Source organism: Typopeltis vanoorti, chromosome 19 (assembly GCF_054136105.1).
Source record: "Typopeltis vanoorti isolate ZY-2024b chromosome 19, IOZ_Tvanoo_1.0, whole genome shotgun sequence".
Classification (NCBI taxonomy): Eukaryota; Metazoa; Arthropoda; class Arachnida; order Uropygi; family Thelyphonidae; genus Typopeltis; species Typopeltis vanoorti.
The window spans coordinates 62348638-62374607 of record NC_143567.1 but is presented as its reverse complement, the minus strand read 5'-3'; the positions used below and the strand labels follow the sequence as shown (position 1 = coordinate 62374607).

The window sequence follows — 25970 nt, the reverse complement described above, 5'->3', positions numbered from 1 at the left end:
ACCTTGAACAAGAGGCTCTGCTTATAATTATTTGAAAAAAATGGTTGCAACAATAACAAAAACTTTCTAGACTCCTTGAAAAGAATAATCCCCCTTCCCCAACCAGACGATACACATATCACATCTCAATATCCTGCATTCAAGAAACAATAGAGAGACTGAGTATCTAGTACCTTTGTCAATGTGGAAGGGATCAACTATTTTGAACAGACAGGGTTTTTGCATTTATGTTTTATGGTGCAGGGATGGCTGCAGTCATACTGCCAGTAAATGAGCATTGCAGTATACAATTTTAAAAAGTAGTTCTAAAAAAGAAAGAAAGATAGAGAAATAAAAGTATTTTTATAGGATAAAAAGCAGGTGTAAAACAGTCTACAGAAAAGAGGTGTAAAAAGTTCATAAAACATAAATATAATAAAAAAAGACAAAGTATTAAAAAGGTATATACAAAAAACAATCCTGTATAAATAAAATAATGTAAAGGATCTATATATGGTTATACATATTAATTTTTCATAAAAATTTAAAAACAAAAGAAACATTTGTTGAGTCTGATAAAATCTGCCTGAGTAGACAGATAGTGAATATGGCTAAAATAATGACTTCACTTGTTAATGAAATGAAAGCAGTCAATTAAAATATAGCTGATGGTTAGTCTCCAGCATTACAGAACTCACACACAGGCATGAACATAAAAGCATGCTGGGCACTTGCTACTGTTCATATTTTCACATGCTTAGTGGAAAGCAGAAAAATCATGGATGCCAGTTCAATAGAACAGCACCTATGGAATCACCTGTAGAAAAGAGAAAGCTGTTGGAATAGACTGCCTGTAAGATAGAAGTTGATGTGAGATGGTCACTTATCAGCTGAATTGCCCTCCTCTGGATGGCATCAAGAATTTTTAAGACAGTTCTAGTGCACCATCCCAAATATGAGAGCAATATCCTAAGTTGGCAGGTTTAAGACTGAGAAGAGAAGAATGCCTACTTATTTTGAAGTTGAGGAGCTTTTTATGTCACAAAAGGCAGAAGAGGATGTCAGCTCAAGAAGAAAGAGATTACCTTGTCTGGTGATGCCTTATTGAAGATAAAGGAGGGTGAACTGAAATTTGAGAGAAAGAAAGCAAAACTGAAGAATGGTATTGAGATCAATGGTTTAAGTTGACTGAAGATTCTGAAACTTGGGATGCCTGTGTAACAGTCTGTCAAATGAGTAGGAGGAATGTGATGTACTATTATCAGTAAAACTATGGATAGATTTACAACAGGGTTACTGATCAGAGAGAGGCCATTTACGTATATGAGGAAAGAATGTAGGTGAACAAAAATAATCTTGAGTGATGCAGGCATTGATGTTTAAGTCCAAAGAGAAAGAGCAATTCACCATGATGCTATAAATTGAAAAGATGGGAAAACTGGCAACTCAGTTAACATATGTAGGATAGAAGGTAAATCAAAAGATGATAATTTGCTGAACAGGCTTCAATGCTAGCTCAATCAAATGTTCTGGAAATATCAAGAGCAACAGTATATAGTTTCCGCATATATTCTTTCCACACTACACATGCAGAGGTGGTAACATCAGTTAGGAGATCTGCCAAGGATCTGAAGTAGTGTAATCCATACTGATGTTCAATTATTAACTGGTGAGGTTCTAGGTAGATGACCTGATAACCTTCTCCATTATTTTACAGAGAAGAATGGAATGGCAAATTTCTCCCCCCCTCCGCCATTTTTTTAAATTTTTTAAACAAATGGCTGAGCAGGGGTGCCTCACAGGATTTAGTTCCATGTCACAGAACAGATAGTCAAGTATAAAAAGAATGCAGAACAAATGTTAAGTTTATGCATAACCTATGAGTACAGTTTGTCATCATCATCATCAAATTCCTGACATGTACCCTCAAGGGGTGTACAGAATATGATAGTACTACATGAAAAACTTACATCACCACTAACTTCCTATCTAATTTTCCTCCAAAAAAATCTGTTACCTGTCAAGACTCCAGCATTATCAGATCTTATATTTCTGTCTTCTAAGGCACTTTTTTATCTCATTGTGGTGGTGCTTATTTTAATGAATAAAACATTTGGTGAAAATTTCTGCAGTTGTTTAATTTTTATTATGAAAAACCACACGAACGTTTTTGGTTATTATAAGACACTGAGAGAATCTGACATGAAGTCAATATACTACCCAGTCTTACCATAAATACTGTCATAACTTCTGCACGCCCCCACAGAATTGTGTGAGCTTGGTTCTATTAATGGCACTGTGCACAGCCAACATTCACGTGATTATCAGTAGAGAGAGAGAGAGAGAGAGAGAGTAGCTGTATGGGTTAACATCTCCACTTATAAGATTATAAGTGGAGAGATTATAAGGAATGCGACCATCTGTTATTTTCAACATGCTAAAAACAAGGGATCAGTAGAACATTTGTGTATTGGATAATAACTGTTATAATGATACAAAAGACATATCTGACTGTCAAAGAACAGGTCTACCACATTACATTAGGAAGCAACAGGTTGTGAGGACTGTGAAGGCACACCTCCATCATAATCCTGTGAGAATGCAGAAAGTGATGTCACAAGATGTGAACATTTTGCAGAGAATTATGTCACATGCACTAACTGATGACCTTGGGATGAGAGCCTACCATCATTCTACTAGCCACTACATCTTATGTGGCAGAGGGGTGATAAAATCAAAGGTACTTCTCCAGCAGTACATGAACAGACAGAGATATCCTCTTCACAGATGAGATTTCATTTTCACCAGTGAAGAGTTGTTTAACTGCCAAAATTATCAGATGTGTGCCCTGGATTGCAATGCACATGCCATATCAACTGGGATTCAGAGACGTCATCACCCCACATCAGGGATGATTTGGTGTGTGTGTGTGGGGGGGGGGGGGTATCCAAGTTGCATTTCTGTTAGAAAGGGGTCAAAACCTCTGCCAAAATTTATTAAGACACCATGCTAGGACCTGTGGTATGGCCCCTGAACAACACCTTGTTTCACAGTAGACAGTGGACCTTCCAACAGGACACAGCCTCTCCACACAAGGTGAGGACCACACAATAGTGGTTGAAGATGAATGTGCCCGACCACATATCACTATCTGATTGGCAGTCTGGAAGCCCCGATCTGAATCCACTCGACTTCAAATTGTGGTCAGAGCTTGAGAGAGAGTGTAGCCTGCAAGAAATGATACCCATAGATCACAAGGTGGATTTGGAGTGAACAGTAGCAGCATTTCTATTGGATGTTGTGTATGCCACCATCAATATGTAACCTCACAGATTTTGGGTGTGTGTGTGTGTGCGCACGAAGGCAAATGGGAAACATTTTGAACACTGAGTGCTGCTATGTGCTCATCATACATGTAGTTTGTATGTGCTGAAAGCTGTAAATGATTTACTGATAGATTAAAGGTTTATGTGCTGTTCAAGTTGTAACAGTATGGCTAGGTAGTATACTGGCTAAGTGTTGAGTACTTCTACATACAGTCTAGTCATGATGATATTTCACTTACTAACTTCTGTTTGCCCATACATGAATAAAGGATTAAAAATAAAATATAATTTGAAGTGCAGTTTTTCACTTGTACATTGTACAGCTGTTAAACTTATTTTAAATTTATTTAACATGGTACTTCTATATATACATACTCTGATTACGTCATTAAAGCACTATCAAATCTATTATCATCAGACCTCCATAGAGTCAAGAGACTCATTGTGGGATGGACCACTCTCACATGTACAGCTCATCATACCTTCACTTAAATGCAATCACTGCCTCTGCAATCACCACATTTTCAAGCAATGCTTTCTAATTACCCAACACGCTCGATGTAAAAATCTACTTCTAACTTCCTTGCTCACACCCTAATTATACCCTTCTGGGGATGGCCTCTTGTTCACCCCGTCTCCAGTCATTCCATGAAAAATCTCATCCATTAATCTGGTAATTATGCCTTATAGACTGCTTGGAAAGAAGTCAACGGACACCATAGTGTGAGGAATAAAGAGCCATGGCGTCCACCTTAATAAGATATAGGACCTCCTTTCACTGTGATGATTGCAGCAACCCTACCGGACATACTTTCCATAAGCATACCAGTGATCAGTGGGAATTTTGGACCATTCTTTCTTAGGCATGTAATGAGGTCACCCACAGAGACCTGAGATCAGGGCTCTGTGGAGACCAGTCAAGTATGATGACGTTCATTTTCACAAAACAGCAGCAACCTTAAGAAAAGGTGCATTGTCATCCTGAAAGAGACAATGGTCAGTTCTGTAGAAACATCACAAAGTAGAAAGCATTGCATTGTATAAAATGTTCAGATACCTCTTGGAGTTGAATTTTCATGGCACCACAAACAGATGTCCAAGGCCAAACCAGGAAAAAGAGGACCATACCATTACATTACCACCTCCAAATTTCATATATTGTTGGGGTTACACACTCTGATAAGAGTCATTCACTGAGCATCTGACACATTGATTTATCTGCTTGATATTGGGTATTGTATGATTCGTCGCTCCATAACACAGCTTTCCAAGCTTCCATGTCCCACTGTACACACTCTCTGCACCACTAAATGCTGCATGTTGATTCGGGTAATGTGAGACTTGCATATTGCAGTCCAACTATGAAAACTTGTGTTGTGAGCCTCGGTTCTGAATGCTTTTGTGCAGATTTGCGTTCCAGTCAAAGCATAGAACTTCACATTCAACGTGTCAGTCGATGAATGGTAGATTTTACATATTATCCTTTGTAGCATCCTACCATATGGTCACGTTCAGTGAGTATGGGTATGGTGGGTTGTCCACTGCAGGTAGCACTTACAGTTGACTCCCTGTGCTTCCATCTCAGTACAATAGCACTGATTGTTGACCTGGGATGGCCCAATTTGTCAACAATTTGTTGAACAATAGGCCTGCAACATGGCATCATATCACAATGCCTCTTTCAAACTCCATCAGTTCTCTTTCTGCAGCCATTTCACCATCACACAGTTGCACTCACTTGGCATCATTTCTCCAATTTATAGTGGCTACAAACATGTGACTCATTACATGGCATAATGCACATTGCCCACATAGGGTGTCAACTTCTTTCCAAGCAGTGTATGTCTTGATCATGCCCTCCCCCCTCCAAATTTACATTTTCTCAATCTCTCATACTCTACATTCTAGAAACCAGAAAATGACTTAGTCAATTGTCTCTGAATCCTCTCCAACAACTCATCATTCTTTTGAAAATGAGGTGACCAAATCTGTGTGCATGGTAATCCATATGTGGTCTGATCAAAACCTTGTACAATAGAATCATAACATCCTTACAGCTACACATCAGTGTTCTCTGCATCATTGCCATAACCTGCTGTCCTCATAATTTTAGCAAAATGTCTGAAAAATTTCAGGTCCATATCCACCATTACTCCCAGATCTTTCACCTCCTCCACTTCCTCTAAGATATCTCCATCAATCTTTATACTCTGCATCCCATTTTTTCTTCCCCAATTTTACAACCTTACACTTTGCTACATTATTGAACTGACATCTCTACACAAGTGTGTGTGTGTGTGTGTGTGTGTGGATGTCAAGTCATCAAGTCCTCTTGCAAGGCACCATCTACCCTACTTCTCATAGCTCTATCCAATTTTGCATAATCTGCAAACAACTGTATATCACCATTCAAGTCCCTTCCAATGTCATTTACATACAAGATTAAACAATAGTCCCAAAACAGACCCCTAGGGAACACTACTAGATTTTAGAATTATATATCTATATATATATATATATATAGATATATATATGAAATGCTAATTATAATTTAACTTCCTGATGCATAATCATTCCCAAAGAAGTAATTGGTAAGTAACCAATATAAAGCCTAAACAGCACACTGTACCAAATATTGACATCTAAACAAGATGGTTATCTAGTATTTATACTTCAATATAAGTCTATCAGCTCTGCAATGTACCCAGTTTAGCTTTTAGCAGCTGCTCTGTGCATATTTTTTAAGCAGCACTGGTGAGGTGATAAAATGTAATAAAAGTGGTAAGGTGGAGTCCCACAGACCCACCCAAATAATGTAGTGTATTATAGAAATCCGTATCTTTTTAATCAATATTAGTGGATTCTCTGTGGATTCTTCCTCACAGTCTTGTTCTGTATGAGATTCATGGCTACTGACTAATTCTAAATCAATTTCACTATCATCTCCGCTAAATGACTCATCTGTCAAAGCGTCATCTATAAGTTGACGTAACCTCTGTTCTTCCTGCTCATAACTCATCTGTTAAAAAAAGATATTATTTTCAAAATGCCATCTAAATATTTGCGAAAACGTATTTGCTTATAGTTGGTATGTAAAAATATAGAAGACACAGCAGTAACGATAATATTTTAGTAGAATATACATGAAAACAACTGGCGTTTCAGAAGTAAATATAGTCACACTTTTGGTAAGGTGGGGTCTGGTGGACCCCCAGCATGCTTTACACCTCTGCATACTAAACTTGCTTGCATGAAACAGCCTGTCGTCTATGGCATCGAGTAGCAGGAGGCTATATTGAGGCATGACTCACTGCCATGCGTTATTAAAAAGTTGTAGACAATTTAAAATCTTTGGGGTCTGCGACACCCCACCATACTAATGCCGGGTTAATAACTGTTCTTGCTTTATATATAACTAGTTTCTCATATCTTGGATGTGCCTGAAGACCTTGAAAAGATTAGCATATTTGATATATGTAATTTTGTTCATTATGTCATTTTCATGAGTGCAATTGTTATATACTGCTCATATTAATTTAGATAACAAAATGCTATTACCTTCAAAGGACAAGCAACTGGAGTTTCAAAAGAAAATATATATTCACAATCAGGACTTCTTGAAATAAAATGTGGTTCTTTCTAGATAAAAGGAGAAAAATTGATATTTTTTAAAATGAAATAACTATGATAAGCTGAAAATGAACAAAATGTCTATAACTTTAAAAGATAATATTTCACTTAGATCATATGAGATTTATCAAAATAAAAATTCAAAGATAAAAACTTTATGAAGTTTCAATAAATTTTATTCTTTTCCTAATTTATTGGTCAAGAATAATGGAGGAATATTCATTGCCATGTAAATATAAAGATACAACCATGTTATATATCAACCTTAGAATACAAGAGTGATTGATTATATGAGCATCAATCACTCTTGATTGATGCTCATATAATCAATCACTTGGTAATGCAGAAGGAAGGATTTGAGTTGATTTGATTCGATTCTTGAACATGAATGAGCCCTTGGAAAAAGGGTAGGAAGGGCTCTTTCAAAATACATAGGTAGATGACAGCCTGGTTGACTGAGGGGTTAGTATATCCAAATAAGAAACAAAATCAGCAAGTTCAAAATACCACTGTGGGCATTGATGTCCACAGTGGTATTAGATGGGAGATAGTTTTCACTAACTGGTTTAAAACACCACCTTACTTATTAGAAGCATAAAGTGATTTGAAAAAGTTCCATATTTGGTCTTTAAGGGCAGAATTTGGAATTACTCATCTTCCACATTTGAGAAACTCAGTAGTTTCAAATGACTGAAGCCTCAAGATCTTCTACAACCGATGACCTAATTACTGATCTCCTCACGTTCTCAAATGGAGTGAAGATAACCTAGTGAATTTCACTGAAATTAAAACTCAGACCTGTCATTACTCCCAAGATAGATCCTATTTCACTCCATTGGAACTATTACACCACTGCTATGACACAACGGAGAGAAAAATCTGGGCGCTTTGGAAATGGCATTAGATCCTAAACATCTAAATATTAATCCAAATATCAACTTATTTACCTAAAGCAAGTTATTTACCTAAATTCATATACATTCACATGTATACACTTGGTCGTCGACTTATGACTGACTTCCGTTCTGGCTGACAGGTCGTAAGTAGATCTGGTCATATGTCGGCCATATATTTATTAACAGTATTCTTTAACCCTTCTAATCTTTTTATCATCTTTATAATTTATTTTTATAATCTTTTAAATTTATAATTATGTATATTGTACATAATATGAAAAATAATACTGTACATACTGTACTGTAAACACAAAAATACAATCTAAAATTAATGTAAAAATTAATACAAATGAAATTTACAAAATCAATTTTTAATCTTTGCTTGTGCTTGGTTGTGGATCGTCAGGGTCATGTTCTTGGGTTGATGTAGGATGTGTTCTCTTGATGAGGAACATGCTGAGCTTTGTTTGAACAGTTTGTTTCTTTTTTTCTTCATATATCTCACGATAACAATGCACAGCATCTTGAATAATATGTTCAACCTTTGTGAATCATTTGAAATTCTGGTCCATTGCTTCGAAACTGGCGAGAGCTTTATTCAGTTTCGAAAAAGTATCTGATAAATTCTTTACAGTGAATTTCTTTTCTAGCTCCTCTTCTTTCTCTTCTTCCTCTCTTGCGTTTCTTCTGACACTCTCTTGCTTCCAATTCAATCAACTCTTCATCCGAAAGTTATTTTATTTAACAATCTAGCAACTCCTCTACATCTTCTATTTCACATTCTAATTTTTTGCAAGTTTAACTATTTTTTCTGTAATCACTTCCAGTTCCTCTCCTTTTTCAAATCCTTCAAATGTATTCGCATAACATTTTAGACACTTTTTCCAAATTCCGGACATACAATTCTTTGTTACACATTCCCAAGAAGTCGAAATATTCTTGATACACTGAAGAATGTTGTACTGCTTCCAAAAGTCTCACAAAGATAAATCAGCATCAGAATCTATCGCTTCGATGGCTTGTGCGAATGTCGTTCTGAGGTAGTGAGCCTTGAATGTTGAAATAGCACCCTGATCCATGGGTTGAATGAGAGCAGTTGTGTTAGGAGGCATAAAAACCACTCTAACATCATGTTGAAGGTCATCCAGATGAGGAGGGTGGCCAGGGGCATTGTCCATAATCAATAAAATCTTGAAAGGGATACCTCTCTTCGCACAATATTCACGAGCCTGGGGAATAAAGCGGTTCATGAACCAGTCTTCGAACAGTGCTTGAGTCATCCAAGCTTTAGGGTTTGAACGGTAGTAAACAGGAAGTGTGCGCTTGTTGATGTGCTTAAATGCACGAGGGTTTTCTGAACAATAAATGAGAAAAGGCTTCAGCTTAAAACCCGTGGCATTCCCACCAAGCAACGAAGTCAACTGATCCTTAAAAGCTTTGAATCCTGGCATCCTTTCTACTTCTTGGTGTATGTATGTACGATTAGGCATGCGTTTCCATTGCAAGCCAGTTTCATCTACGTTAAATATTTGTTCCAGCAGATAACCTTCTTCTTTGATTAAAGAGTCGAAACTATCAACGAATTTTTGGGCTTCATCTTCATCTGCACTTCCTGCTTCTCATGTGACACATACATTATACAAAGCTTTTTTTTTTTTAAAACGCTTAAACCATCTAGTACTAGCCTGAAAATCTTCTGCGTAATCGTCTCCGGCACGTGATTTTAAACTCCGAAACAGACTTCTAGCTTTCGCTTGCACTGTGCAAAGGCTCATGGGTGAATTTTTCTGTATTAAATCTTCCATCCACATAAACAACAATTTCTCCATTTCATTGTCGTTGTTTGGTTAAAATTGTAGACTTCATAGGTGCGGAACCTTTCACAGCTTCCTGAATTCCTTTTTTTCCTTAAGTATCGTCTATACCGTAGAATGTGATAACTTCAAGTCATGTGCTATCGTATTCACTTTCTTGCCACCTTCATACTTCTGGATAACTTCATTTACACTCTAAATCAATAGTTTTCCTTGATTTCTTAGCTGCCGTATCTGTAGATGAAGGCATTTTCCTTTTACTAGACATTTTATGGGTAGTATTTCAGTAGAATTTTAATTAATACACCACATGCAACAGATGCTTGAAAGCGACTGAGTGTATGTGAGAGATAATTATCGTACGATAACTATCGTATCCCATAGTTATCGTAAGCACAGCTGCCTGATTTATTATTAATTAATTTTTTTTTTTTTGTAGTCATAAGTCGACGACCAGGTGTATTTGTATTATTTTACATAGTATAGATTAACACAAGTTAGAAAAACTTAAAAAACGAGAATTTAAATGGATCCACTGTAACAAAAAAAAAAAAAAGGTAGTCACATAGTGGTAGTTAGTAATAACACTTTTCATTTCCCCCTTTTATGCATTTAATCCATACAGCTCCATTTATTCATGTACACCAAAAAACGCTATGTTCTGTCCCATAAGAATGAAAACTATTAAACCGTAACAGCAAAAATTATGTTTGGGGCAAAGTGTTGTGTGTAATACACATACCGACCATTGAATTAGAAACCATTATGTAGATGTACATAAATGCTAATTATACACTGTAAATGCAAAACACTTGGTCATGTGTGCCGCCTCATGTTCTAGGCCAGCGCTTCCCAAACTGTGGGCCGTGGCCCCCTTGGGGGCCGTAGGTTTTGTTGAGGGGGCCGTGAAATAATGAAAACAAATTTAAAATGTTTTAAGACTAAGTAAGTTTTTTTATTTTAAAAGAAACGTATTTAACTTTTATTATTTATTATTTCTTTTTTGTTATTTTTTATATTTTAATGGAAAAATTCACACATTGGTGTTGGTTCACAAACTTTGCTTCCTGCGTATTTCGGCACTTAATGAATATTAGTAAATATTGCTTATTCATATGTTTCATTTCAAAGCAGTGGTTAATTGTATTTACTTCGAATGCTCTCCAGGGAAGCTCCAAATCTTCCTGTCCCTTTCATCACACGCATTCGTAATCAGGGACCGTTGATATTGACTTTATATACATATCAGAACTCGTTTTATATTATCATTGTCATCCGAGCTAGTTTTCTGTTACCAATAAAAGTTTCGCATATACTTCACACATGAAAAAAAGCTTAAACAAGTTCATGTGGGGAGATAGTAACTCACTTGCAGTGGTAAACAACAGGCTCTCCCTAACAGCCACTATACTGCAGAGACAATAAAAACAAGTACTTTTATTATGCCAGTGAATAAGGTATGATGAGTCCATGTAATATATTTCTCAACAAATAGTGCAATTAGAGACAACCGGGATAAAAACACACTAATTAATGAATCACATCCCCTCATACAGAAACTATGCTGTATAGACTGAAACAAAACCATATGTTGCATGGGCAAACACAGTATCTAACTAAAAACTATTGTTATTAATTAAATGTGTGTGAGTTCGATTTCCCAAGGCAGCAATAACATTCAACCGAACGTGTTAAAACTAAGTAATATATATATAATGAATGTTATGGCAGTTTCACACATGGAATTCGGTTGAAGAGAGTTAGCATTTCAACTCAATTGTCAGCTATGCTTTTATCTTTCGGTTGTGCGATCTTTTGTTAATACCGCACCAATCATATGCACGTTTTAATAACCTGCCTTTGCTGTCTGTTTCGCGTTAGGCTTAATTACCGTAAAGGGAGAAAAGTCACAAAAGAGAAAAATGTTCCTGGTCCAGGGATTCCCTTATTCAGGTAATATTCACTAATTTCATGTTATCAGTCTGTGGTGTGCCAGTATCGGTAAGTGGTGATATTCTTTGATCTATTCTACGTTAAAACATTTAACCCTGAGATGGATAAGTGGCTGATAAAAAATAAAAAAAAAATCCCGCGAACAATCAGAAGAAGCAGAAACAGACTCAAAAAAAAGGACAGTATTTCATATTTTACCAGAACAGCCCGCATCGTCTTCAGAACCAAACGGTAAGAGGCAAAAAATGTAATATATGCATTTGATTTTTGCAATATTCGCTGTGTATGTTTTGTATTGAATATAAATACAATAAACATTATAATAATATATCTCTCTATTACGATTTTTTTTCGAGGGGGGGGGGGGCTGTGAAATATTTTAATTTTTGCAAAGGGGGCCCTGACATCAGAAGTTTGGGAAGCACTGTTCTAGGCAACAATTAAAGAATGCTGCAGTCAGTAATCATCAATAGTGTTGATCACAATGAGAAAAACAAAGGATCTTTTGGAGTTCGATAAAGGCTTATTGTGGGTGCCCATCTAGATGGAGCCACGATTTTGAAAGCAGCAGAGCTGATTGGTTTCTCAAAATGTGAGATATCCCAGGTTTTAATCGCTGGAAAAATAATCCACATAGCTTGTCTAAGAGGAGTAACTGTGGTTCTAAGGCGGTCTGTCGGGAATGAGATCACCGTCATCTGAAAAGCCTTGTACAAACAAACAGAACACTTCCTGTGTGTGGGCAGCAATTGACCGAAGCATTTAATGAAAGCTAATTTCCAGAGCTAAGTGACAGATGCTGTGTTCTTAATTGCTTAATTCTGGAAATAGCTAACATCAGACTTGATGTCGCCAATATCCTCTCCTAGTTATCGCCTCCAAAAGGTAATTTAACTTCTGGTCAACTTGCTGCTCTCAGAGAATTATGGAAAGATAGAAGTATTGTCATCACCAGAGCAAATAAGGATAATGTCACAGTTATCCTCAATGCCATGGAATATAATCTAAAAATGGATATTATTCTCCAAGATCGTGCTACCTACATCCCACTAGATCACGATCCCACAAAAATGCAAGTTAAAAAAGTACTTAAAAAAGAATCTTCCTTGCCACCGGAAATTACAAAAAAATGCAAACCCTTCGGTTCTCATCCCCTCCCAGATATATGGTTTACTTAAAATTCACAAACCTAAATCCCCCCCTCCCCCAAGACGTATAGTAGACACCACTGATGTCCATGCTATAAACTGCAAAACAGCTGGTCAACTCTCTTACCCCCCCCCCCCCCACTCACCGTACTCTTACATCCTATATATAAAAAAACTCTACCCATTTTAAAACCTTGATTGAAAATCTAACTTTAAATAATACAGATATATTGGTAAGCTTTGACATCACCACACTGTTTACCAACATTCCCTTAAATCACACCTTAACACTCATACAAAATGTGTTTCCTTCTGATATCTTAGGTTTCTTTTCCTTTGCCATCAATTCTGGTTATTTTTTTTGGAAAAACAAAATTCACAAACAGACAGAAGGAACTGCTATGGGTTCCCCCTCTCTTGCCAATTTTTACATGGAAAATTTTTGAAAAACGAGCCATAGACTCAGCCTCTCTCAAACCTTATATCTGGTTAAGATACACAGATGATGTGTCCTTTATTTGGCCTCATGGCCCAGACTCATTAGACTCCTTCCCTCAGTCATCTCAATAGCCTACATCCAAGAATACAGTTTACGATGGAAAAGGAAAATAATGGTGTCTAGGAAAGTTTACCTTTCCTAGACATTGTAGTAACACACCTACCGAATGATAACCTTTCCTTCACTGTATATAGAAAACCCACTCACACAGGCAGATACATTCACAAACTTTCCCACCACCACCCTTCTCAACAATATGGCATTATTAAAACTCTAACCAATAGAGCCTATAATCTTTGTTCCAGTGGAACATCTATTTCAACTAAACTCAACCATACACAACACCTTCATATCAAATAGCTACAGTGATTACAGAATTTAAAAAAATAATCAGTTCCTCCCCCATATCTCACTTCAGAAGGTCCATGGGACATTGGAAAAAAATAACCAGGTACAACCTCTACACAGCTTTTAAGTCCCACCAGAAACTTGCTACCCTTATCCATTCTACCAAAGATCAGCTCCTTCCTCTCTCAGTGCCTGAAATATATGAAGACCCTGTTCCTGCAAGTTGGCTTATTCTGGACAGATAGGTAGATCAATAGCCATCCATTTAGAAGAACACAAATCATACATTTGCAATCACAACTATAGTCAATCTGGCCTTACAGACCATGTATTGCATAAATACAACCAATAGGATCTCGTGGAAGAAAACCACCATGCTCCACCATAGTAAATTTAAAAAGGAAAGTCTGTTTTTAGAATCTTCAGCAGCACTCAGAAATCAACTGAATTTAAATAAATAAGGATACATAAAACTTCCCAAAATTTGGGAAACAATAATTATCAGAGGTCCCACTTGACATCCTGGGCCACCTACAAACACCACCACATAGACAGGACTTTAGAATCACCTAACACCCACATTTCATTTAGTATTGTGTTCTCTTTGTGTGTTACAAGTTATTTTAATCCTTGAAGATATCTCAGTGACTGAGATGAAATATTGGAAGTATTAAAATTAGTTTTTAATCCTTTCCTAGTGCTGTAAATATTCTATTAAACCTTTAACATGAGGCTGCAGGTTCAAATTCTACCATGGGCATGAATGTACGTGATTGTCTTTAGGTGGGAGATGAATTTCATTGCCCGGAGTGAGACCATCGCACCACCTTTTTAAAGGTGGGGCAGTGAAGTGGTATGAAAAAGTTTCATGTTTGGTCTCTAGAGCAGGGTTTCCAGACTAGATAAAGCAATGCAGATTTACAACTTAAATATGGAACAATAAAATGCTCTGTATGTGCTCCATTTATACCATACACTCATAACTGTTGCAGTTTGAAGGGTTCTTCCTCTGTTGATACTTTTTCATGTTGATATCTTTTCCAGATGTGAAATGGAGGACATCATGGGAATGTAACAAAACTTGCAATTATATCTAATCCCGTGGCCTCCTCTTTAAGAAGGTTGCAGCTGATGAACAGTCTGCTTGCCTCTCTATCTCTTGCTTCTGAAAGATTCTTGCTGCCCAATCTTTGCTGTTGTCTTTCCATTGAAGTCGGGATCTTCCTCTTCCTCTCTTTCCCTCCACCATCCGTTGCAATACTATTCTGGGAAGCTCTTCAGAAGAACCCCCTCATCAAATGTCCTGCAAACGCTATTTTTCTTCTTTGGATACTAGCCATATAGTCTCCTTTCATTTTGAATCTTTTAAGAACCTCTTCATTGCTCACTCTTTCAGTCCAGCTGATACGATCTATTTTTCTCAAGCACCACAATTCAAATGCATTCAATCGGTCACTCATCTCCTTATTGATCGTCCAGGACTCACATCCATACGTCCCCCACGCTCCAGATCATTGTCTTAAGGATTTTTACTTTTAGCTGTTTGTTCAGATTTCTGTTTCCTAATATGTGGTATATTTGGAAAAATGCTGCTTTTGCTTTTTTATTCTGTTGTTAATTTCATAATTAGATCTACTGTCTTCTGTTATCCAACTCCCAAGGTATTCAAAACTTTTTACATTTTCTATTCTTTGTCCGTTCAAAGTGATTTCCATCCAATCATTTCCTTTCCTTAAAATCTTCATCACTTTTGTCTTCTGAATGTTTATTTTCATTTTATATCTCTCATTTCTAACCCAGTTCAGTCTGTTCAAAATTCTTTGCAAGCCTTCCTCTGTTTCACTCATAAGTACAATGTCATCTGCATATCTTATATTATTTATCAGGTGTCCGTTTATCCTTATTCCATCCTTCGGATCTTCCAAGGCCTCTCTCATCATCCATTCACTATAGACATTAAAAAGGAGTGGGGACAGCACACACCCTTGTCTCACACCCTTTCTTATGGGGATCCATTCAGTATCCTCTCCTTCAAATCTGACCCTGGCTTCTTGAGTTTTGTATATTCTGAACAAAATTCTCATAATATTTTTGTATCTAATCCTATTTTATGCAAAATATCAAATAAAACAGAGTGATTAACGTTATCGAAAGCTTTTTCATAGCCCACAAAGCATAGATATAAATCTTTATTGCACTCGATCATTCTTTCCCCCAATATCCGTAGTGTTGTGATAGCTTCCCTGGTTCCCCTGAAACCAAACTGTGCTTCATTTAATTCCCTCTCTATCATCTGTTCCATTCTTCTTACATTATGTTGATTAGGACTTTTGCAATGTGGCTAATCAAGCTGGCAATCCATTGTTCCTGTAGTCTTGGGAATAGGAATAAAATTAGATCTGACAAAGTCTTTAGGTATTATATCCTCCTCCAGACTTCTATTAAAGATGATGGATAGAAGTTTTATTCCTTCCTTTCCCAATGCCTTCAGTAACTCTCTTTGAATATCATCCATTCCTGAAACTTTCCTATCCTTTATTCTTTTAATGGCTGCTTCGGTTTCCCATTCCTTAATCTCTGGGGCATGATCATTTTCTATCTGATCACAATTCCAGGTTATCTTCATCTCCATAAAGTTCTGCAACATACTCCTTCCATCTTATTATTTTTTTCCAACAAAATCTTTCCTCTTTCATCCTTCAAAGCACTGTTTTTTATCCTTCTCCTCTTCCCTGAAATCAAGTTCAAGCCTTCATAGACCTTTCTCATATCCTTTGCTATATCATTTTCCTCTATTTCTTGCAGACCTGATTGAGCCAGTCTTCCTTTGTCTTTTTAGCCAGGATTTTTACTTGTTTATTGATCTCTTTATACCTGACTTGGGCTTCATCTTTGTTCTTATTCTTCCATTTTTTCTATCACCTCCTCAGTAATCCAGAGCTTCCTTCCTCTCCTCTCTGCCTCACCCAGAAGACCTTTAGCACATTCCTTGATTTTCTCTCTTAGTAATTATATATATATATATGGAACAATAAAATGCTCTGTATATGCTCCATTTATACCATACACTTATAACTGTTGCAGTTTGAAGGGTTCTTTCTCTGTTGATGCTTTTTCATATCTTTTCCAGATGCATGAAACTTAAATGGAGGACATCATGGGAATGTAACAAAACTTGTAATTATACTTGACAGAAAAATATTCTTCCTTTAATCCTATACCCAAACATATGCATAAGTGTGAAGTAATTTAATGACTTGTATATAGCAACTGTTGACTTCATATCAACATTATGCATTATGGGAAAGAGTTTTTTCCCCCAGACCAGTTACTGAGGGCTCATGGAAGCCAGACTTTAAAAAATACCACAGTTTATTAATGCAGAAGTCATATATTTTCTGTATACAAGTAGGGTATAACTGCCATTTGAGCCAGAGATAAGTTTTTCTGCATCCGACCATTTCAAAGTCAGATTTTTTTTTTTTTTTTAACCGTTATCAATTACAGTGGTGTAGGCTGAGTGTGAAGCACAATTTTTGTAGTATGCTGAAGTTTTTGATGTATTGCTAGCACATTTCATTTAGAAAACTAATGCTTGAACCGCTAACAGAGATTTTGAGTAGAAACAGAGATGAAAGTCTCTCTTCAATCAAGAATTATTTGTTATTTGGTCAGAACATTGCAAAATTAAAGGTTGGGAGAATAGTGTTATATAATAAGTATAAGTAGTATAAGACACTAGGCACACTTATTATAATGCTGTGAACTACTTCAGTTTGGCACACCTTCAAACATCCTACATGTTTTAAATTAGAATTCCTCATTCATGCATATAAAAATCATTGTATCCATCTATATTCCATGATCATTTTCTTTCATTCTCTCTCTCTCTCTCTCTCTCTCTCTCAGAACAAGGATAACTCCATTATCCTTGTTTTTACAACAAAAAAACTAATTCTGAAACTGTCAGTGAACATTAGTGGGAGATGAAATATATGTTTGAATCAGCAATTGACTATTGACAATTGTCAATTGCTGTAGTCAATTAACAATTGACTACTACAACTGGAGGACTGAGAGACTGCAGTATTTAGCCTTTAAATGCATTTTATTAGATCCTCCTAATTTTCTAATGACAAAACAAATCATTACACCTTCCTTCTCATAGACAGGCTTATACGTTGGTTATGCATTACTAAATCACTTAAGAAAGTGACAACAGATACAAATATAAATTAAATTACACTTTAATAAATATTTCCAATATTTCGGCAACATCATGTTGCCATCTTCAAAAGGAACTTACAAAAAAAAGGCACGTGCACGTAGGCACTACAACACAGTAACTGAGAATGAAGTGATGAAGCTATTGTTCTCCTAAAAGAACTGATGGTGTCCTCTAGCAGGCTAAGTAGGTGTTCTTGGTGGTTGGGCTGAAGGTCAGCTGATGTAAACCTCCCAAATTTGGGGCAGTCTCATACAACCAAATTTGTTGAAGTTTGGAGAGTTTCTTAGGGCTGAGGCCGATTCCATAAATAGTCTTTTGAATTTGTATTTGCTATGGTGTATTACTGTAGCTTTCTTCCACCATATTCTGTGGCATGTATACAGAGCATGGTCTGCAAGACCAGAATGGCTGTATTTGTGAAAACAGATGTAGTCCTTGTGTTCAGAAATTCTGATATTCGCTGTCCTGCCTGTTTGGCCAAAGTAAGACAGTTTACAGCTGCAAGGGACCTGGTATACGCCAGGTAGGTCTAGGGGAAGTGGCTGGTCTTTAGTGGAGCAGATAACGGATGCCAATTTTCTGTATGGTCTGTAACAGGAGGTCAGGTCATGTTTTTTTAAGATTTTGGTAATTTTTTCTGAGGTGCCTCGGATGTAGGGAATGGTGATGAATTTAGAGTAATCCTTGTTGTGGATGGGGGGTTGTGGTTTGAAGGTTTTAATATTTTTTGGATTTTTTTTTTGGGGGGGGGGGGGGGGTAGCCATTGGCTGAGAAAGTGTTTAGGATGTGATTTAGTTCAGTGTTTAGGGCCATGTCGTTAGAACAGATTAGTTTAGCCCTGTTGTATAGTGTTTTCACCACTCCATATTGCTGTGGTGGTGAGGGGGGGGGGGATTGTTGGTGAATGTACCTGCCTGTACAGGTGGGTTTTCTATAAAGGGAGAAAACCAAGGTTCCATCAGGTTAGCAGGTGACTAGCATGTCAAGGAAAGGGAGGCTGTTGTTTTTCCACTTTTTCCAGGGTGAACTTGATTCTGTGGTGTTGGTTGTTTAAATGTGTTAAGAAGGAGAGGAGTGTATCAAAGCCATGTGGCCAAATAGTGAACACATCATCAACGTAGTGAAGCCATATGGTTGGTTTTTGTGGGGCAGGGGCTAAGTCTTTTTCTTCAAAGGTCTCCATAAAGAAATTGGCCAAGGGTGGGGAGAGTGGTGAACCCGTGGCTGTCCCCTCTATTTCTTTGTAGAATTTTCCCTGCCAAACGAAATAGCCCGAGTTCATTATGAACTGAAATAGGGTTGAGATATCGAGAGAAAATTTAGCTTGGATTAGCTCTCAAGTTTCCTTGAGTGGGAACATTTGTGAATAAGGAGGAGACGTCAAAGTTGACCATTATGTCAGTATGTTGGAGTGTAAGGTTTTCTATGCTGGCTTTGAAGTGGGCCGAGAGCATGCTCTGGATACATGCCACAGAATACAGTGGAAGAAAGCTACAGTAATACACCGTAGCAAATACAAATTCGAAAGACTATTTATGGAATCAGCCTCAGCCCTAAGAAACTCTCCAAGCCTCAACAAATTTGGTTGTATGAGATTGCCCCAAATTTGGGAGGCTTACATCAGCAGACCTTCAGCCCAACGGCCAAGAACACCTACTTAGCCCGCTAGAGGGCACCATCAGGACTTTTATGAGAACAATAGCTTCATCACTTAATTCTCAGTTACTGTGTTGTAGTGCCTATGTGCACGTGTCCCTTTTTGTAAGTTCCTTTTGAAGATGGCAACGTGATGTTCCCGAATTATTGGAAATATTTAATAAAGTGTAATTTAATTTATATTCGTATCTACTTTGTCAATTCCTTAAGTGATTTAGCAATACACCTTCCTTCAGCTTTCCATCTGCAAAACATTAAATTAATAACAGGAAAATCTAGAATATGCTTTCCCTCTGGTGACTGATCTTGCATGTTGATGGCAAAAAAGCAGTCAACTCATTTTTCACAAAACCCAAACACCCCTCCACACACTTACATTTTTCACTTAATGATAAAGATGAAATTGCCCACAATAATGCTAACACTTCACTAAAAATTTGTGAACTTTCTGAAAACCTCTCCATCATAATCCAATTCCCTCCCTTGAGATAAATCTTATTACAAATATTATTAATATTGAATATTTGTCATTTCTAAATAAATTTCTATGAATACCAGCAGAATTGTTGAGATATATTTTTGAAACTCTGAAACAAAAAAGACAAAAAGTGGTGAGATCTTTCTGAGCAATAAATACAAAATGCTATATTCAGGCAATGACAATCAAGGAAAAGAAGGAGTAGCCATAGTATTCAACACAAAATACGAAGCTAATCTTGAATGGCAGGCAGTCTCAAGTAGAGTAATGTGGGCCAATATGAGAATAGGGAACTGGACAATCAGACTTATTTGTGCCTATGGTCCCACAGAAGGTTCTACTAAGGTAGAAGTGGAGGAATTTTTTGACGCTTTAGAAAAAGCAACTGACACAATGAAAAAGGAAAAGTTGGCCCTTGTTGGGGATCTAAATAGCAGAGTAGGAAATGATTGCGAGACATACAAAAATATTTTGGGAAAATATGGAGAAAAGAGCAAAGCTAATAATAATGGCAAATATCTGTTGGATTTCTGCTCAGGACATGGACTGGTTATTACTAACACCATGTTCCAACATAAAAATATGTACAAATTCACATGGAGAGAAGAGGCAAGGAATAAGAAGTCTCATTGACTATGTTATTATTGACAGGATGTTTTCCCCACTAGTGCAGGACACCAGAGTGTACAGAGGACTTGAAATTGGAAGTGATCACCATTTATTCTTGAGCAGGATAAAAATTGAATTTCATATTGAAAAGAATAACATGTAAGAAAGTTTTAAAGCGAATAAAAGTTGAGCAGCTCTCAGATGTGAACTGTAGACTAAAATACACAAAGATTATTGAAAAAAAAATGAAAGAGTTTGAGAACAGGAATCAAACCTTGGAGATTCAGTGGCAAGCCTTGAAGAAAGCCCTGATTGATTCAGCTAGAGAGGCATGTGGTGAAGTTGTGTGCAAGGATAGAAAAATTAGAACTCCCTGGTGGACACAGGAAGTTAAACAGGTAGTGAAGGAAAAGAAGAAAGCATATCAAAAGTTCCGGCAAATAAGTCAGCTTTTCCTCTTAGAGAATACAGAGACAAATGCAAGAATGCTAAACACTGTGTAAAACTAGCCAAACAAAAGTCATGGGAGGACTTTGGCAAGAATATAGAAAATAAATGTCAAGAAGGTGGCAAAATATTCTGGAGGTTACTGAAGAAGCTTAGGAATGGAGGAAAGAGTGCTGTAAAAGGAGTTAGAGATAATAAAGGTGACATGAAAACAGGAGAAAAAGATATCCTTGAAGAATGTAGTAATTACTTTGAAAAACTGCTAAATGAAACAAGCAGTGATGATAGCATAGTGGTAAAAAACACTGGCCAGGCATGCAGTCAGGAATACATATCCATACTTGAAGTAGAAAAAGCCATCAAAGACTTAAAATGTGGAAAGGCAGCAGGAGTAGATGATATTCGACCAGAAATGCTGAAGTATGGTGGTATAAAAGTCTTACAGTGGCTGCACTGCATTGTTCAGAAAGTCTGGACAGAGGGACGAATTCCCGATGATTGGAGTAGAGCTCTCATAGCACCCATACATAAAAAGGGAAATAAAACAATGTGAGAATTACAGAGGTATTTTCCTACTGAGTGTTCCTGGCAAGATCTATGCAAGTATACTTGAGAAACAATTGAGAAGAATTGTGGAAGAAAAGCTTGGTAAAGAACAAGCTGGATTCCGGCCAAATAGAGGCTGTCAGGATCAGATCTTCACTTTACGACAAATAGTGGAGAAATCATGGGAATATAACAAAGATCTCTATTTGAGTTTTGTCGATTTGGAAAAGGCATATGACAAGGTGCCAAGAGAGAAGCTATTCAATACACTACAGTTATATGGTGTCAATGGGGCATTATATCAAGCAATACTTAGTCTTTATTTGAGTTATACATCAGCAGTTAAAATTGAAGGAAGTACAGGAAGATGGTTTAATGTTAAATCTGGTGTGAGACAAGGATGTGCATTATCCCCTCTGTTATTCATTATCTATATGGATCACATTATGAAGGAAAGTGGTATTAAACATGATATCAAAATTGGAGGTGTGTTAATGTCAGCTCTTTGCTTTATGCGGATGATGTTATACTTCTATATAAATCTGCTACAAATCTGCATGATTCTCTGACTAAATTGAATAGCTGTTGTAATAGATATGGTATGAAGGTCGGCAATAAAAAGACAAAGACAATGAAAATAGGCAGAATCATTGAAAATGTCAACTGTGTTGTGAACGGAGAACCTGTGGAACAAGTAAACATTTCAGCTACTTAGGCACGATTTTTAGTGAAGATGATAAATTAAATATAGAAATAGACAACAGAATCAGCAAAGCTGGTATGGTGGGAAGTCAACTGAATAAATTCATATGGAATAAGAGAGAAATTAGTCAGAACACTAAATTAGCTGTATACAATACAGTGTTCAAACTAGTTTTAACTTATGGATCTGAGAGCTGGGTCAGAAGTAAAACACTTGACCAAAGACTAGAGACCGCAGATATGAGAGTCCTGAGAAAGATTATAGGCATGAACAGAGGGCATCAATGGTAATATCATATTAAAAACGAGGATATTAGGAAAGAACTTGACATTGTCAGCATCCAGGAATGCGTTAGCAGAGCTAATCTCAGGTGGCATGGTCACTTAAATAGAATGGGAGAGGAAAGATTAGCAAAACAAGTGTTCTTTGCCAGGTTGGCAGGAAAACGACCCAGAGAAAGACCAAGATATAGGTGGATTGATACAGTACAAAGTGCCTTAGACGATAGAAATATAAGATCTGATAATGTTGGAGTTTTGACAAGTAACAGACTGATTTGGAGGAAAATTGTAGATAGGAAGTTAGTAATGATGTAATTTTTTCATGCGGTACTATCATATCCTGTACACCCTTGAGGGTACATGGCAGGAATTTGATGATGATGATGATGAATACCAGCAGAATTCTTGAGAAATATTTTTCACAAAGCATCATTATATCTAGTCACAATGAATTTTGTAAATGACATGATGCAGCTACTGTTTTATTTAACTTTCACTAAATTTTCACTTTTCTGTTATTTCATTCTGCATCACTTCCAGGTTCTGTTCAAGACAGAATATGAGGGGGGGGGGGGGCTGTAAAGTTTGAATGTGTTCAAAACCTCTGACATATCTTTATACATACTGAATAAAAAAGAACAAATTAATACAATTGGATGAAACATGGGGATTAAAGGGTTTTAAGATATGTTCTTTTCTTGTAGTTGTATCAGTTGCTTTAATATCACTTTTGTTCTAGGTGTTTATCAGAACTTTTCAGTGCCTCCACCCCCTCGTATGTACATTTGTTAAGCCTTATTGATGGGAAATATCGCATCATCATACTACATTGAAGAATCTGGAGGGGGGGGGGGATATTTTTCATACTATTAGTGATGAAATCACCAATGATAAGTTCAATAGCAAGGTATTATTACAGTCTGAAAACAATATTTGCAAAACAGCACTGCTGTTTATAGGCTCAATAGAGGTTCAGAAATATTGTATATATTTTGTCATGGAAAACGTTCGAAAGTAAAGGAAGAATCAACAGTGGAATTTTTAGCAGTACGTTTAAAAAAAAAAGTATATGTTTTAAAATACAGAACCTATCTCTTCATTTGAGGTAAATATTTTATTTAATATTTTCAGAAATATTAAAAAACAAATAAATAAAATAAATAAATCTGCTAATGCCTTTTATTCCCCAAAGGGAGGAAGGCAAGGCAATTCTAGCCATATCTAACTTCTGGAAACTGAGGAGCAGTCAGTCTCCATCCAGAATCAATCAGAGATAATAGATGGCCCAAACAATTAATGATCTTGAATGGTATCTGGTAAGGAGAGTATGGCAAGCAACTGCTACAATTTCAATGACATATTAGAAATATTTTAGAAACTTAATATTTTAAGAAATATTTTATACTAAATATTAGTTAGATATATTCAGTTGTTGGAAGTTTTTTCACTTGCTTATAATATAAATTAAAGACACCAAGAAATTATATACTTGGCTTAATCCTTTATCCAAGTGTAAGCAAACAAAGTTTACAGATGAAGTAATTTCAGGATTGGGGCAGCTCTTATAAAGAAGCTAAGACTTCACATCACTTGCCTTAGTATCCAATAATGCAAAGGACATCTCCTCGCAGACATGTATAATGTCTATGCATTTTATTATACATGTTTCGTATAATGTATAACATTATATTATATTTCATATAATGTATAATGCATAGCATTGTACATTATACATATAATGCTAAGGCAAGTGATGTGAAGTCTCAGCTTCTTTATACGAGTTGTCCCAGTCCTGAAAATACTTCAAGCACAATCTTTGTTTGCTTACACTTGGATAAAGGATTAAGCCAAGTATATAATTTCTTGGTATCTTTAATTTACAGATATATTTAGTTTATGGGAAAAAAAAAAAAAGGCTAACATCAGTCACATCCTACCTGCATTGATGAACACTTCAAATATATGACAGTACTAAATTGCTTTGATCCATCACATATGGCTCCCCCAGAATAATGAACAGCAATGCCATTCTCAGAAACAACAGGAGCACCATTGAGATGACCCAAATTTATTCCCTCATCAGGAGAGTTTATATTTGTCTGGCAAATTCCAATAGTCCCACCTACATAAAAATTTGTGTGAAATATTTTCTCATTAAAAATACAAGCAATTTATATTTATAAATATAAGCAGAATTTAATACAAAGCAAAACATTTATCTAGCAATACCTCACCTGTTGTTGTAGTTATCTCAGTAGTGACAATTATGTCAACATGGTACTTCTAATTCTTGCTTTAGTTCCACTTCTTTTTCAGTGATACTTCATTTTACACTGATATGTTCATGATATCTATATCTTTGAGGTTGAGTTTGTTCTGGGCTAACTCTGCCCTGATTCCCAACAACGACAACAACAAAAAAGCTTTGTTTAACCTCTCAACAAGGACCTAGCAAGAGATTTCATCATGATGTATCAATATCAATATTCTGTTTGTGATTTAAGTTGATACAAACAGGGATAGTTTAATCAAGATTAAACTATTCTTGTTTAAGGCCTTGTGGAGCAGCATCAAGTGATCCAAATGCTGCAAAAATTTGCAGGAATACATTTTGTCACGAAGAAGCTATGTCTTGGGGGGGGGGGGGGGGGGCGTTTCTACAATTCACCACCAGAAGGCTTGTACGATGTACTGAATGTAGTTGCAATTTTTCTCTGTAAGGAGAAAAGCGACACAAGCATAAATAACACATTTTTATTCACTTCCATTATGCATTTACAGGCTGTAATGTTCATAGTGCTACCCTTCCTGGTATACCACAATATACCACAAACTGCATTTTTGCACAGTGTGTTTAACAGCAGAATACAGCTGTTCATGACTGATGTTGCGAAAATGCTGCATTATGATGTCTTTCAGTGCTGGCAATTATCAGAATGATCCTGATAAATCCTGTCTTTGAGAAATCCCCAGAGGCAGAAGTCAAAGTGGGTCAGAGCAGGTAAACAAGGTGACCATTAAGTAGGAAATACAAGTTGATCACTCTGGCTTCCATGAAATGTTCTTGAAGAACCTCCTATATGGATCAACCGATGTATGGATTGGCCTCATCTTGCACAGAAATGACAATCCATGCACAGGCTCTGTTGTAGCTGTGACACAACTAAATTATTTATTATATCATGATACTTCTCAGCAGTAACTGAGCAGGTCACAGAACCAACTGGCAAATGTCCTCAAAGATTTCTGTAAGAAGAATGTAGTCCAATGGTAAATGAAGCTGGAAATCCACACAAGATAGTATTTTTGGGTGAATTCAAAGGAATTTGTTGAATTGCATGTGGGTTTTGCATATACCCATACTCAACAATTGTGGGTACTCACAGCTCCATTCAGGTGAAAATGAGCCTCATCTCTCCATAAAATCA

At 36.6% G+C, this 25970-nt stretch overlaps 1 protein-coding gene across 2 annotated transcripts in view; it reads right to left on the bottom strand.

Moving 5' to 3' along the window:
* Positions 1-25970, bottom strand: part of Lerp (lysosomal enzyme receptor protein) — a 514158-nt gene that overhangs the window by 251102 nt on the left and 237086 nt on the right. For both annotated transcript variants that reach the window (XM_090408956.1, XM_090408955.1), the window contains exons 19-20: positions 24480-24664; positions 6864-6944 (exon numbers count right to left, since the gene is read on the bottom strand). In XM_090408956.1, coding sequence (XP_090265082.1) covers positions 6864-6944; positions 24480-24664 — 266 coding nt within the window. The remainder of the gene's footprint in view (positions 1-6863; positions 6945-24479; positions 24665-25970) is intronic.